At 46.4% G+C, this 14,480-nt stretch overlaps 1 protein-coding gene across 2 annotated transcripts in view; it reads left to right on the forward strand.

The window, feature by feature from the left end:
• The window catches only part of SLCO3A1 (solute carrier organic anion transporter family member 3A1), a 211,456-nt gene that overhangs the window by 38,414 nt on the left and 158,562 nt on the right, over positions 1 to 14,480 (forward strand). For both annotated transcript variants that reach the window (XM_037145071.2, XM_037145070.2), the window contains exon 2: positions 13,700 to 14,165. In XM_037145071.2, the coding sequence (XP_037000966.2) occupies positions 13,700 to 14,165 (466 nt within the window). The remainder of the gene's footprint in view (positions 1 to 13,699; positions 14,166 to 14,480) is intronic.

Consider the following 14,480-nt stretch of genomic DNA (forward strand, 5'->3'; position numbering starts at 1 on the left):
TGGAGAGATTTCAAAATAATGACTCCTGGGTCCCACCCTAAGTGTATCCCAGAATCTTGGGGAGGCATGGACATCACTTGGGCAGTTCCTCAATAGCCAGACCAACGCTAAGTCTGCAATCAAAGTGGCTTAGATTAGGAACTGACCCAGGGCCAGAAAGCGAGACCTGTCTGTATGCCTTTCTCTCCTCACCTCTGTGCTTTGGCAAACTGGATGGTGTGTGTGTGGTTCACCAAATATACCCCAGCCTTTCCCACCTCGATGCATTTGCTTCTTAGATTCCCTGCTCTTGTATTTGCCTTGCTTCCATCCTAACCTACCCACATTTGACTTGTTCTGTGAGACCTGGCTTCAGTGGTTGCCCTCACAGGAAACCTTTCTCCAACATCCCCAACCCCTCCCTGCTTTTCTTATTGTACTTAGCAATTCTGCCTCACGTTTGGGCTATTTATATATACACATTGTCTTTGTTTTGTTTTATCCAGGTATAATTTATACACCAGGAGGTTCATGCGTTCTAACTACAAATTAAATGATTATTAGTGAATTTATTCAGTTGTTCAGCCATCACCACAGTCTAGTCTTATAACATTTCCATCCCTTTAAGCAGTTTGCTCACGTCTGCATTTTCCTCAAGTCAGGTCCGCCCCACTGCCAGCCCCAGGCAGCCTGCTTCCTTTCTCCGTAGATTTGCCTGTTCTGGACATTGTATGTAAATGGAATAAGAGAGTATGTAGTCTTTTACATCTTGCTTCTTCAATTAGCATAATCTTTTTGAGATTAATCTGCCTCGTAGTATGTGTTGGCAGTTTGTTTCATTTCCTTGCTGAATACTATTTCTCGGTATTGGAATTTAGTAGGTATTGGATTCACTGGATTGGATTAGTATTAGATTTGTATATAGACCACATTTTGTTTATCCACTTATACATGTTTTCAATTTTCTGGGGCAGATTGAGGGTAGAATTGCCGGGTCCTGTGGTAAATGGATACACTTTCACTTACATACTTCTTTAACTGCCCATTCATTTGCCAAAGCGACTAGAACCATTTCATCTTTGATATTCCACCAGTCGTGTGTGCGTGTTTCCACATGTCCACGTGCGTGCTTGCTGTTGTCTGTGTTCTTTGTCATGTCCATTTTCACGGGCAGGTAGTGAGTGGAACCTTGTGATTTTTATTTGAATTCTCCTGAAGACTAATGATGCTAACCATCTTTTCAAATTCATGTGAGACATTTGTAGGTTGTCTTTAGTAAAATGTCTATTCAAATTACTTGCCTTTGGGGGGAAAAATGGGTTGTCCGTCATTTTATTTCTTAGTTTTAACATGGGAAGAAAGTATTGTTCAAATAATCTTTATCTTTACTGATTTTCTGTCTCATTGTTTTATCAATTATTGAATGGAATATTTACAGCCTCAACTGTTATCATTGAATTGTTCATTTCTCCTCTCATTTTGTCAGTTTTTGCCTAAGTATTGTGTTCGGGGCTCTGTTGCAAGGTTAGTGTGGTTGGGTTTGCATCTGTTGTATTTGTTTCGTGCCTCACGTCTTTTTTTATTTCTTTGTTCTGTCTTTACTGTCTTTTTCTGTGTTAAATAGATATTTTCTCATGTTTCATTTTAATTCATTTTCACCGTGTGTTTTAAATCATTTTCTTAGTGAGTGCATCCACCATATGCATTTTAAGTGGTCACAGTCTGCTGTGGGTCAGCACGGTCTCCATTCCTGTAGAAATGGAAACTTTGCTCCAGTGTAGCTCCGTTCCCCCTCCTCTGTGCTGCCGCCATACTGTTACATCTGTCTGTGTTCTGAATTGAGGAGTGCAGTTAGTTTTTCTTATGCAGTCCTATTCCTTTTAAAGAAGAGGAAATACGTATATTCGTGCAGCTTTTTGTATTTACCCACATATTCAAATTTTCTGGCACTCTTTGCTTCTTAGTGTATATTTGTGTATATATTTGAGTTTCTGTGTGGTGTCCTTTCCTTTCCACCTAAAGGAATTCCTTTAGTGTTTTTGCAAGGGGGATTTGCAGGCAAGATCAGATAGCCTTTGCCTTCAAGGGGCTTTCAGCCTTCATGAGGGGTGCCGGACATGCCAAAGTAGCGCTGGCTGCGTGGGAGTCTGCAGCAAGTGGTTGTCCAGGAGAAGGAGGCGGCAGGGAGGGTTCACAGAGGAGGTGGCCCATGAACTGCCTGCTGCTGCTGGGTAAGTTGGGATTTCAGGGGTGAGTGAAGTGGGGCTGGTGGTATTTTTGCCCATTTGCAGGCCAGGGAATGAGAAAGATCCAGGCCAGTGTAGCAACATGCGCATAGGGATTGGATTGCCACGGAGGCCTGTGAGAGGCAGAACACAGTGAGATCTCCATGGGTCTGTCACCCCAAGACAAGGAGTGGGCTTTTCCAGGTGCTAGGGGGCGTCACTGGAGAGTTTGGAGCAGAGAATAAGGTGGGAGTGGATCAAATGAGGTAAGACAGGAAAGAGGACAGTGACCAGTACAGGTGTACTTGGGAGACTTCAGGGGTGAGTAACAGAGCTGAGGCCAGTGGGGTCTGCAGGGGAAGCCAAGGGGGAGAGAGTGAGAGGAGGGGGAGCAGGGGTTCATGGGATGTGAAGCCAGGAGTGGCTGTCAGGTTCATGGGGCCTGGGACCCATTTTCTTCTCATCTGTGTTTATCTTGCACCCAGATGTACAAGCTTGGTAACCATATTATTTTCTCATCAGCTTATTTGTGGGGCACATTCTGAGAGAGGATATAATTAGGTAGATGTAGTTTATCTTGGTGTTTAGGGCTTAACCCTACCCGTCTGGTGGTGTGCTCTTGAGGAATTTGTGTATGCTGATTTTGTACCTTGCCCTGGTAGAGTATTGTACTCCTGTGGAATAACAGGTAGAATTTCAAGTCCACGAAGAAAAAGAAAAATACTTATGTGCAGCACTGGCATCCCACACCTTCGCTCCAGTGTGGCTGTAGGCTTGAGCCTGAGACTCCTGGTAAGCAAAGCAAAAAGGGAAATACAGCTATAATCACACTGTTTAATAACCTTTGGTTATAGATAGCAAGGTTGAGGAAAGCAATAAAAATAGTTGCTAGGAGAAGCAGAGCTTTCTCTGTACTTAATGGAAAGCATATTGGTATTTCTGAAAGTATATATGCATACATATATATTGTATGTATAGTTTTTCCCAAGGGATGTCCATTATTTATAAAAAAAGATTCCATAGTTTCCATATTCAGAAGAGTGTCAAGAACTACTACATAATATATATTTCGATGGATGACTAAAAGTCAGTTTTACCATTTGGAAGTCTCTCCTAAGGCTTGTAGTAAAGAAACCTGCTTACCTGTTTTCAACCCAAAGTTTTCAAAATTATGTATGACTTCATAACTCTTTTCTTCTGTGCATAAATTTTAACAATATCAAGATTTTTTCGTAACAGCAAGTTTGGTTACCAGTCACTTAGGGCTTGCTCCACTGGCCTACCTGAGAGAGTCCATTAGCTTTCCCACCCAGGTCAGGGCATCTCACAGAGACAAGGTGACTGTGTGTCTCTGCATTCTGGTGGAGAAGCTTTGCTCGCCCTTGGTAAACGTTGCCCGTTTCCATTGTTGGCTTCTCGGTTTCACTGTGAGTTGGTAACCCTAGCCCCTGGGATTAGTTAGTTCCAGGCATGGCACTGGTGCTCAGTGTGAGGTTTTACAATTTTCTGACAGGAAGCCCAGACCCTAGGACGTATAGAGAAGCTTGATTCAGTGAAAACAGTTCCACCTGGGGAGGGGGTGTGTGTGTACATGAGTCATTAGCATGTGGGACAGGAATCTCTTTCTTACAACTGTGTCTGTTCCCCCATGCAGTTTTGTTGAAAGGTAAGGAAATCATGTAACTCCCCTTGTTCTCGAAGTTTCTGTAATAAAAGAGACCTGGCAGCACATGAATTGTGAATTGAAAAATTACCTGAAATTGTTGTGTGAAAGATGCTAAACACAAACTATTAATAATAGCCAACCTGGTATAAAACCTTCTGATGTAAAAATGTACAGCTTGATTACAGAGTGGAAGAAAATTTTATTAGTTGTCCCCGGCAGAGATGGAGAATTTTTGCATTTCTATGAGGAACCACCGAGATAGGAAAATCAATCATGAGATTTGTAAGTAGGAAGCAATTAAATTTAGAGATTTTTTTAAAAGAAGAGAATCATAAAATGTTACACATTATCATAGAATTAATTGAACATAAGATTTCACTAAATATAAAGAATAATAAAAAATATGCATCCGATGTACTTTAGGGTTATTCAGGAAACAGAGTTATTGTGAGAATAAACTGATGAGAGAAACTAAGACTCGGGGTGTAGAGGGAAAGATAGTCTGAGGAATGCAGGGCTTGGCAAGGACCGAGTCGTAGAGACCGATGAGGCCTCTTTAAAGAAAGCCAGCTAAGATGCTCACTCTCGGGATGATCGGAGAACGTGACGGTGCTTCTGTTAAAACCCAGGAAGGGAGGAACCCGATGGGTTCTCAGGATAGCGCTGTAATGGAGGGCAAAGCCGCATTGCACATTTTCAACCCCCGGCATGGCCACAGTCACAGTGACGACTGTTGCACAGGGTGCCGTCCCCCCATTTTAACCTCATGGCACACTGTGAGGTCAGAACTGTCATCTCCAGGTCACCTACAGGAAAAAGGAGTTACAGGTGCCTGAGCCTTACAGTGTGTGGCTCTCAGAATCTCCCATGGTTTCCGTCTGCCCCTCTTCCTGCCTTGTGTGGGGACTGGAGTCCAGAGTTATGTTTAAATTAGAGATTCTCCATGTAATTCTTACTTGGCTTTTAAACAGAAACTGCTGTGAAATTACACCCATGTGCTCTCACCAGTGGGGGCATCATTCAACAAAGCGAAAGGTCACTGGTTCGTTCCTGGTCAGGGCACGTGTCTGGGTTGTGGGATCAGTGCCTGGTTGGGGTGCCTGCAGGAGACAACCTCTCTTGGCATCGATGTATCTCTCCCTCTCTTTCCCCTCTCTATAAAAATAAATAAATAGAATCTTAAAAAAAAAAAAAGAAATTACACCCAAGTATCTACCACGTGATCATAATACAGGCCGACATTCCACCAGAAATAAAGCAACACTGATTACATGTCTCTCTTCCCTAGCCGACCTGTGAGCCACCAGGGCAATTACAGGAGGTGCTTCAGCTCCTGTTACCGGGTTCTGAGAACTTGGGTTCTGGATTCACAAGTGGATGCCTTGTGCCTTGAATCACTCACTCCAAGGAGCTGCTGTTCTGATGAAAAGCAAAACCACACAGTTTGCCTTCACACAGTGAAACTGCTGCTGCAGATTCATCAGGGGGAAGTGCTCCCCCGGCTTCGATGGTCAAAGCCCTTTCCTGCTTTACTGCAAGAAGACAGGTCCTTGGCCCATGAGAGAGGAAACTGAAGTTAGCTTTCAAATTACTTGTATGGATTAAAAAAACCAAACTTGCATTAAAGTTGTGACATTTTTTCAGTCAGCAAGAGGAGTGTTTCACAGACTTGTTATAAATGGCCAACGTTTTTATTATAGACACAGGAATAACATGATTTCCCACACTGTACTGACAGAGCTTGGGGCTAAGGCCAGCTCACTACTCCTTCTTGATAAAATTCGATCGGAACACAGCTATGCTCATCGTTTATGTATTGCCTGTGGGTGCTGCTTTTGTGCTAGGATGTGTCAAGTAGCTGCTACTGAGACCATGTTGCCCAGAAGCCTAACATGTTAACTTTCTGGCCCTTTACAGAAAAAAAAGAGCACCTCCCCATCCCAGGGTCTTTTGTGTGACTTCAGTCTTCTGTGGGGTTTATACCTCCTGGACTGCTTCTGCACCTGCTGGCTGACAGGAGCCCTGCTGCTGGGCATGTGGCTTTTTAAAAAAATATATTTTATTGATTATGCTATTACAGCTGTCCCATTCCCCCCCTTCATTCTCTTTCACCCTGCACACCCCCTCCCACATTCCCCTCCTTTAGTTCATGTCCATGTGTTGTAAGTTCTTTAGCCTCTACATTTCCCACACTATTCTTGCCTTCCCCGTGTATTTTCTACCTACCATCTATGCTACTTATTCTCTGTACCTTCTCCCCTCTCTCCTCCTCCCACTCCCCTGTTGCTAACCCTCCATGTGATCTCCATTTCTGTGGTTCTGTTCCTGTTCTAGTTGTTTACTTTGTTTTTGTTTTTGTTTTAAGCGTGGTTGTTAATACTGTGAGTTTGCTGTCTTTTTACTGTTCATGTTTTTGTCTTTTTCTCAGATAAGTCCCTTTAACATTTCATATAATAAGGGCTTAGTGATGATGAATTCCTTGAACTTGATCTTATCAGAAGTGCTTTATCTGCCCTTCTATTCTAAATGAGAGCTTTGGTGGATAGAGCAATCTTGGATGTAGGTCCTTGTCTTTCATGACTTGGAATACCTCTTTCCAGCCCCTTCTTGCCTGTAAGGTCTCTTTTGAGAAATCAGCTGAGAGTCTGATGGGAACTCCTTTGTAGGTGACTGTCCCCTTATCTCTTGCTGCTTCTAGGATTCTCTCCTTCATTTTAATCTTGGCTAATGTAATTATGATGTGCCTTGGTGTGTTCCTCCTTGGGTCCAACTTCTTTGGGACTTCCTGAGCTTCCTGGAAATCTGTTTCCTTTTCCAGATTGGGGAAGTTCTCCTTTATTATTTGTTCAAATAACTTTTCCACTTGTTGCTCTTCCTCTTCTTCTGGCACCTCTATAATTCAGATGTTGGAACATTTAAAGATATTCTGGAGGTTCCTAAGCCTCTCCTCATGTTTTTGAATTCTCGTTTCTTCATTCTTTTCAGTTTGGTTGTTTCTTTCTTCTGGTCCACTCCATTGATTTGAGTCCCAATTTTCTTCCCATCACTATTGGCTCCCTGTACATTTTCCTTCATTTAACTTAGTATAGCCTTCATTTTTTCATCTAATTTGCAACCAAAATCAACCAATTCTGCGAGCATCCTGATCACCAGTACTTGATACACAGGTCACCTGAACTGTGTATCTGATAGGTTGGCTATCTCTTGGTTGCTTAATTAAAAGTATTGGCTCTGGGGCTTTGATATGTTCTTCTGTTTGAGCCATTTTTTGAGGCGGTCTGGTCACATGTTACATAGTGAGGGGTAGAGCCTTAGGTGTTCACCAAAGTGGGTCAACCCAGTCGCTGGGTTGTGACACTGTATGTGGGGGCAGCGTCCGAGAGGGGACAGTGCTGCTTGCTCCATTCTCTTGGATTTCAGTCCCTTCTGCTGCTTCCCACAAGCAAATTGGACCTTTCTAGTGCTGGTTCCCGGGTGGGTGGGCTTGTATGTGTTCTAGGACCCTGTGGGTCTCTCCAGCGAACTCTCCTGTGAGGCTGGGAGTCTCTCCCAGCACCTCAACCCCCACAAGTGTTTTCAATCGGTGCTTTTAGGCTTCATTTCCTGGCGCTGGAGCCCTGGGTTGCGTGGTCTGTCTTGCTGCTCGTTTTCACCTGGTGAAACATGAAGAGAGGCTTAGGAACCTCCAGAATATCTTTAAATGTTCCAACATCTGAATTATGGAGGTGCCAGAAGAAGAGGAAGGGCAACAAGTGGAAAAGTTATTTGAACAAATAATAATTTATCTGCACCTGAATGTGTGTCCCCGGTCAGCCAGCTGCCTTGTGTGCCTCACTGGGTCTGCTCATTGCCACCCTGTGCCCGGGGTCTGCCAGCAGCTACCTGCGCACCCAGATCCACCAGCTACCACTTTTTTCTGCCGCAACCCCTCTCCTCCCACCACTGACTCACCCCTCTTACCCGTCTGGGTGAATGGTTGTCAGACTTCCATAGAGTTCAGTTTTCTGTCAGTTTTGGTTGTTTTTGTCCCTAAATTTTTGTTGTCCTTCATTTCGGTTGTGCAGGGAGGCACAGTGTGTCTACTTATTCCTCCATCTTGGCTGGAAGTCCTCCTAGGCATGTGGTTTTAGGCTGCAGCTTCTTCCAGGTCCCAGGCAGCAGCCTTCTGGGGCCCGTCATCATGCCCCACAGAATAGAATTGCCTTTATTTGGAGGCATCTCACATAGACGTCCTTCTTGGATGTTCCACCAGCATTACCCTGCTGAAGCCTCATTCCTCACTGGTACTGTTGAAACTGGGCAGTTTCTTCTCACTCTGAACTTTGCAACAATGCCGGGATAGCATTGCTGATGGATGGCTCCTGCTCAAGAATCTCCCTTGGCTCCCCAGCGACTTCCAAACCAAGGACAGACCCTTAGCATGCCTTTAAGGCCATTTTACCTGAGACGACTTCTCACAGAGCTGTGTAGTCAAAAGGCCTTTTCTTTCCCCAGGGGTTGTCTGAACTTGCCTTCCACCAGGCAAAGTTCACTCCTCGGGCCACTGATACGTTCTCTGGGAATGTTGTGGCGCCTCCTTTGCTCCCTCCACAATTGTTACAGTCCAGGTGATTTGTGTTGTATCCAGACATAGTCTACATGCAGTCTATTCTATTCCCTCCAGCCCTTTCCCACTCTGTCTTAGGCACTGGTAGAGGCTGGGTTGTGATTTGATTGTGTCTTTCTGCTCCCCTCAGACTTTGAACTCTCACAGGCCAGGCCTGGTCTCTGTCATCATTAGGTTTCTAGCATGTCCCACGGAGCAGGCAATGCACACAGAATTGAACTGGAGCATGCACATCGGTGATGAAGGCACCTGTTTCATGTGCACCTACTGTGTGCCAGCTGTGATCACGTAACACTAAGAGCATTGTCTGCTGCACAGATCTGGAAACAGGCTCAGAACAACTGACTTGGCCAAGTGCTATCAAAGCTAGATTTTTTCCCATTTAAAAAATATTTTAAAATTAAGGCTTAAAAATGTGCAAAGTAGATATGTCATAATTGTTTAGGTCTCTGCACCGTAACATACGGTTATACATATGTACCTCCCATCTGTCAAAGGCAGGTTTGACCTGGAGGCCCCCACACTCTAGTGCCACACCAGGGTGGCCAGGTTGCACCTCTGCAGGCGTCCAGGCACATACATCCCCTCTGTGCTGTCCATACAGGTGTTTGTGTGCACGCATACCTCGACCTGATTGCATATTGGAGTCAGCTGGGGAGCTTTGAAACTTCTCGTGCTTGGGCCCAGCTCCCACAGGTTAATTACATCAGCGTCCTGGTGCGGTGGCGGGGGGGAGTAGACAAGCACAGGTGATTCTGGTTCAGGTGCAGGTCCCACTGTACCAGGCAGAGTAAGACAGTGGGAGGGCTCACGGGAGCAGTTGAGCTTTAGGTGCTGCTCTGAAGAACCTGGCTTCTTACTGCATTCCTGATAACCTGGACCCTTAGGAAGGTGAGCAGAGCTCATTTGTACCTGGCTGAGGTCTCTGATGCCTTCTGTCATGTGCTATTGGTGGCAGCATGAGCTGATGGCCTCTGCAGCTGGCCTGGCTGTACTTCATTCAGCCCATAGGAGGTGAGCCTTTTCAAAGTGCAGCCTCCTTTCCCAGACAGAAGAGTGTTTCTCTGTGACCTGTAAATAAGGGGGCACTTTCGACTTGCATCTAGTTTTAAAAAACAAGCTCTTTCATCCTGAGCAGGGCGGGTTTGCTGTAGAGAGGGATTCTGGGGCAGAAGCAGTTCTCGAAGTGCTGGCCTCCTGATCAGCCCTACCTGGGAGCTTGTTAAAACTGTGAGTTCTCAGTCCCATTGCAGCCCCGCCGAGTCACACACTGAGCTTGGAGCCCGGCAGGCTGATGGCCTCTGGGTGACTTTGCTGCCACCAGTGGTTGGGAACCACAGCTCTAGGTGGATGGTGAGTACGTGTTGGGCCCCTGCAATGCCAGTGGTGTGGTACTCAACCCCAGGTGGGCATCAGAGACCCAGGAGCTTTCTGGAAGCTCAGACTCCTGGACCTCACCGCAGGGTTTGGGAATCTGTAGGTATTTTTTTAACCAGGTACTCCAGGAGATTTCGAAATGCAAGCTCGTGTTTTCTTGAATTCTAGTAGTAGGGACCTGATAAATACTTCATTCTTCTAGTAATAACTTCATACTCATTTGGCACAAGGCGAGGATGCTTCCTTTTTTGTTTTCCTCCTGGAGTTCTATCTCCTCTGTCTCTAATCAGGATGGTTTCCATCAGTTCTGCTTTGCACTATGTGAAGATAGTCATTCCCTTTAGCGCACATGTTCCTCATCCCTGGATCGTTTGCTGCCAAATAAAAGCCACGCGCGGACTTCGTGGCCTCATGTGTGCTTAATTAGTTCATCTTTTCAAAGTCGGGTTTTAAGTGACTGAAGACATTAGGCTGTGATCTCATTGATCCACAAAGCACAATGCAGATGGGTGTCCCTGAGACTGAGTCAAGGAGGTAAAGGCCCTGCTTCTTCCTATCACCCCTGCAGGTCACCCTGCCAAGAGCAGGTTTGAGGTAGGACAAGGGCTGCAGGCACGGGCACCAGCTCTCTGACAGAGATGATTATTTTTCTTTTGCTAGCAACTGTCTCTATCCCATCCACCCTATCTGTCACCATAAATATCCATACCTGCATGATAGTTTGTGACAGGGCACACCTGTTCAAACGGAGCAGTTGTCATGTTTCAGATACGCTGCCAAGTGTGGATGTCATTAAGCCTCATGGCAGGAATGAAATAGGGCTGCTGCTCTGACCTCTCCCACCTGCCCACCCTTTTTGCCACTTTCACTGCCCTTCCCTCCCCTTCCCTCGTGGCAGCGGTCACCAGGCTGCAGACCCACCAGACTGCTCGAACTGACTCGATTGCACCCAGGGGACCCTGCCTCGATGCATTCCTGTTTGTTTCTGTACCTGGCCTTTTCTGGGCATCTCTGAACACTCATCACAAAGGCCTGGGTGAAGCCCCAAGGCGCCCGTCTCCCAGGCAGTCCGGCTGCCTTCCGTGGGGTTCCCTCCAGTACTGAATCACCTAACATTCCATCATGCTTGTTTGTGTTAGGAAGGAAAGGGGTGTATAAATAAAGCCTGTGTTTTTACCAGGACCTTTCAGAACATTTGGGGGCGTATTTGAAAGCCATTTTAGTGAGTTCCTTTTCTCAACAATTGCAGATACTTGGTGTTTGAAAACAGTAACCTGGCCATGTAAGTAGGGCTGACTGTGTTGTGAACTGGTCTTGACTGGGTTAGAATGAAAACGGGAATCTGAATTGGAGTGCGGGTGCTAGAGGGGTGTACAGATGTCCTCTCGTACGTAGGTCACGGATAGGGGGCCCAGGCCTGTGCCAGTGCTGGGACAGCGCTGTCCCGAGCTCCCCCAGCACCAGTGCTGAAGGACTCACCACAGTAAGCGTGTTCTTGTGTTAGCGCTATTTTGCAGAACCACCTGGAGGTCTTCAATGAAATCGCAGGGCCTAGGCTTCTCCAGACTAATTGATCAGAAACTGGGAGGGCCCAGACATCTGAAATTTTTAGTGCTTTCCAAGTGCAGTGGGAGCCTCATGGCTAAAGGAGTCTATTTAAATGTATGGAATTGGGAGTAAGGCTGAGAAGAATCATTTGGGCTGCAGTTAATTCCTATAATAAAGGCACATAGAACATCACAAGTGTACATTGTATATGCATGCAGGCATGTGTGCTTGAGCACTGTGGGAGGTTGTGGGTACGTGGGCATTGACAATAGTGCACGTGTTTATATCCCTGGAGGAAGGCTAGATCCGTGGGACTCCCGCTCCTCCCCTGTCTTCACACCGCCCCACCTCGATGAGCTGACAGAGCCAGTCTCCCCAAAGATATAATTCTGCCTCTGCCATTCTCAAACTGTTTTGTTCATTTCCATTGCACTGTACTGACTCAGGTCTTTTCTTCTCTCTTAATTACAGCCCAGCCTTTTTCTCTGTTGGCATTCCTTCACTCTGCCACTATCCATTATCCACAGAAGTCATACCTGCTATCACTCCTATGTTTGGAAAACCTTTGAAGTTCCCTGATGACCTCAGATAAATAAGGGTTACAGCTTGCCCTCACCTGGCACTTACACGTACATGTTCTTGACTCCTGACACCAGCCCTAAGAGGCAGTGTTCTTATTCCCATTCTACAGATGGGAAGGTGAAAGCACAGGGTGTCTTGTCCCAGGTTGCAGAGTCAGGGTGGACTCTGATCCAGTAGGCTTTCTGGTCCCAGAGCCCTGGCTCCGCAACCCCCTGCTTGGCTGCTTGTCCATAGACTCTCCTGCTAGGGAGAGAAAGGCTGTTCTGTGGGAAGGGACTTCCCACATACATTAGTGTACATACATTAATGTATGTACACTACATACATTATGTAGTGTACATTAGTACACTAATGTGTACTAATTAGTACACATTAGTTCTGTGTGTACTAATGTGCACAGAACATTAGTGCACACTAATGTGCACTAATGCACATTAGTGCATACATTAGTTCTAATCTTCACATCCATCCTGGTAGGTAGATATTACTCTCACCTCATGGAAATCATGGCCTGAACAGGGTAAGTAACTTGACCAAAGTCCCAGAGCTAATAAAGAACTACGAGGTGGGACTCAGACCAGGTGTTCCTCCTGCTGTGATCTGCGTGGGATGGCCTCATTTCTTCAGGGTGGCTCTTGTCGCACCTGACAGTTTGTACCCAGTGCACCTTTCCGAGTACTTCCCCTTCCAGTATTAGGTCACGCCACCTGATTTTGTTCACTGCATTCCCTTTGCGGGAGAGTCTTCATTACCCAGCTGGGGCTGTGAGGTCTCCCGTGACAGGAGCTGTATCTTGTTCATAAACCTGTGAGGAATCTGCGAGAGAGAAAGGCCATTTATGTTTTCTCTTCACCTCAAGAAACCTGAAAATGAAGATCTCATCTCCTCTTGGCCCCGCCCCAACATCATTACTGTAACATCCATTTGCTTGGTTTCCAATTTGGGTTCATGTGCACCTTTCTGCTTGGTGGCATTTTGAGTCCAGGTGTCATCTCTTCCTTGTTTTTTGTCTTTTGTGTCTCGGGTGTTTTCAGACCAATAACAGATATTCAGTAAGGCAGACAAAAATACAAAGGTGGGGGAAATCATAAAAATATTCCATGGGGGGGAGCCGAGGTGGGGCATAGACCAATAAGAAGTGTATTTACCTGGCAGCTTTTAGGGACCGTCTCTACATGGTTTGGAAATTTCTAGAAGGAAGTGAAGAGCTAATGATTATGAGCTCACATCTAGCTTGTCCGTTTTGCCATCTAGGCTTTTGTTGTTTTATTGTATTTATTTTCTTTAGTTGTGCTGATCTCCTGGTGAGAGACCTTTGGCTCCCAGAGTGGGCTTCACAAATAAATAGGCTGTAGTTGAGAACATGTGCAGACTGCGGACTTCTGGACTTCTCTGCTTCTACAGGATGCTCAGGCTCCACGTTGCCTTGGAGTAGGGGAAATGGTGCTTCCTGAGTGAGTGCTTGCCACCTTTCAAGATGGCAAGGGGCCAAGAAAAACTTCTTTGCTAGTGAGAAAGCTAATTCTTTAACCGTGTAACCAGGCCTACCATACTAAGTAAACATTTTTTTGACTTTTCAGACTTAAATCCCCTGCCCAGATGGTATAAACCTCCAGGTGGGAGGTGTGAGAGGGCTAGGTGTTCCAGGAGGCCCATGGGGATTTCCTCTGTGGTGTCCACTGGGATTGACATCAAGATACTGTTTTGCACCTGCAGGTGAGCGTGCTGACCACCCTGGAGCGGAGGTTCAACCTGCAGAGCGCCGATGTGGGTGTGATTGCCAGCAGCTTCGAGATTGGGAACCTGGCGCTCATCCTCTTCGTGAGCTACTTCGGGGCTCGTGGGCACCGGCCGCGCCTCATTGGCTGTGGGGGCATCGTCATGGCCCTGGGAGCGCTGCTGTCTGCTTTGCCCGAGTTCCTGACCCACCAGTACAAGTACGAAGCTGGTGAGATCCGATGGGGTGCTGAGGGCCGTGACGTCTGTGCCGCCAATGGCTCCGGTGGTGACCAGGGTCCTGACCCTGACCTCATCTGCCGCAGCCGGACTGCCACCAACATGATGTACCTGCTGCTGATTGGGGCCCAGGTGCTCCTGGGCATCGGTGCTACCCCCGTGCAGCCCCTGGGCGTCTCCTATATCGATGACCACGTGCGGAGGAAGGACTCCTCGCTCTATATAGGTAGGAGTGGCCCCAGAGCCAGGGGTATGGTTCTCTTTGGGTCTGCACTGTGTTAGTAACCTGGGTGTGTTGACAAAGGAAGGAAAGGTGAGCCCATGAACTTTGTGTTCTGCCAGAGCACTGGTTTTCAAACTTCACTTCAAAACTGAGGGATTTTGAAAGCTGATGTCTGAGTTGTACCCGTAGAAAATCTGGTGTAGTTGGTCTGGAGTGCAATCTGGGCATAAAGCATGTTTAACAAGCTCCCCAGGTGATTCCACTGTGCAAAATTTGAGCTCTGTTGTCCTAGAGCATCAGCAGACCTCGAGAGGGAAG

Source organism: Artibeus jamaicensis, unplaced genomic scaffold, assembly GCF_021234435.1.
Source record: "Artibeus jamaicensis isolate MK-2021 breed Jamaican fruit bat unplaced genomic scaffold, CSHL_Jam_final scaffold_612, whole genome shotgun sequence".
NCBI lineage: Eukaryota > Metazoa > Chordata > Mammalia > Chiroptera > Phyllostomidae > Artibeus > Artibeus jamaicensis.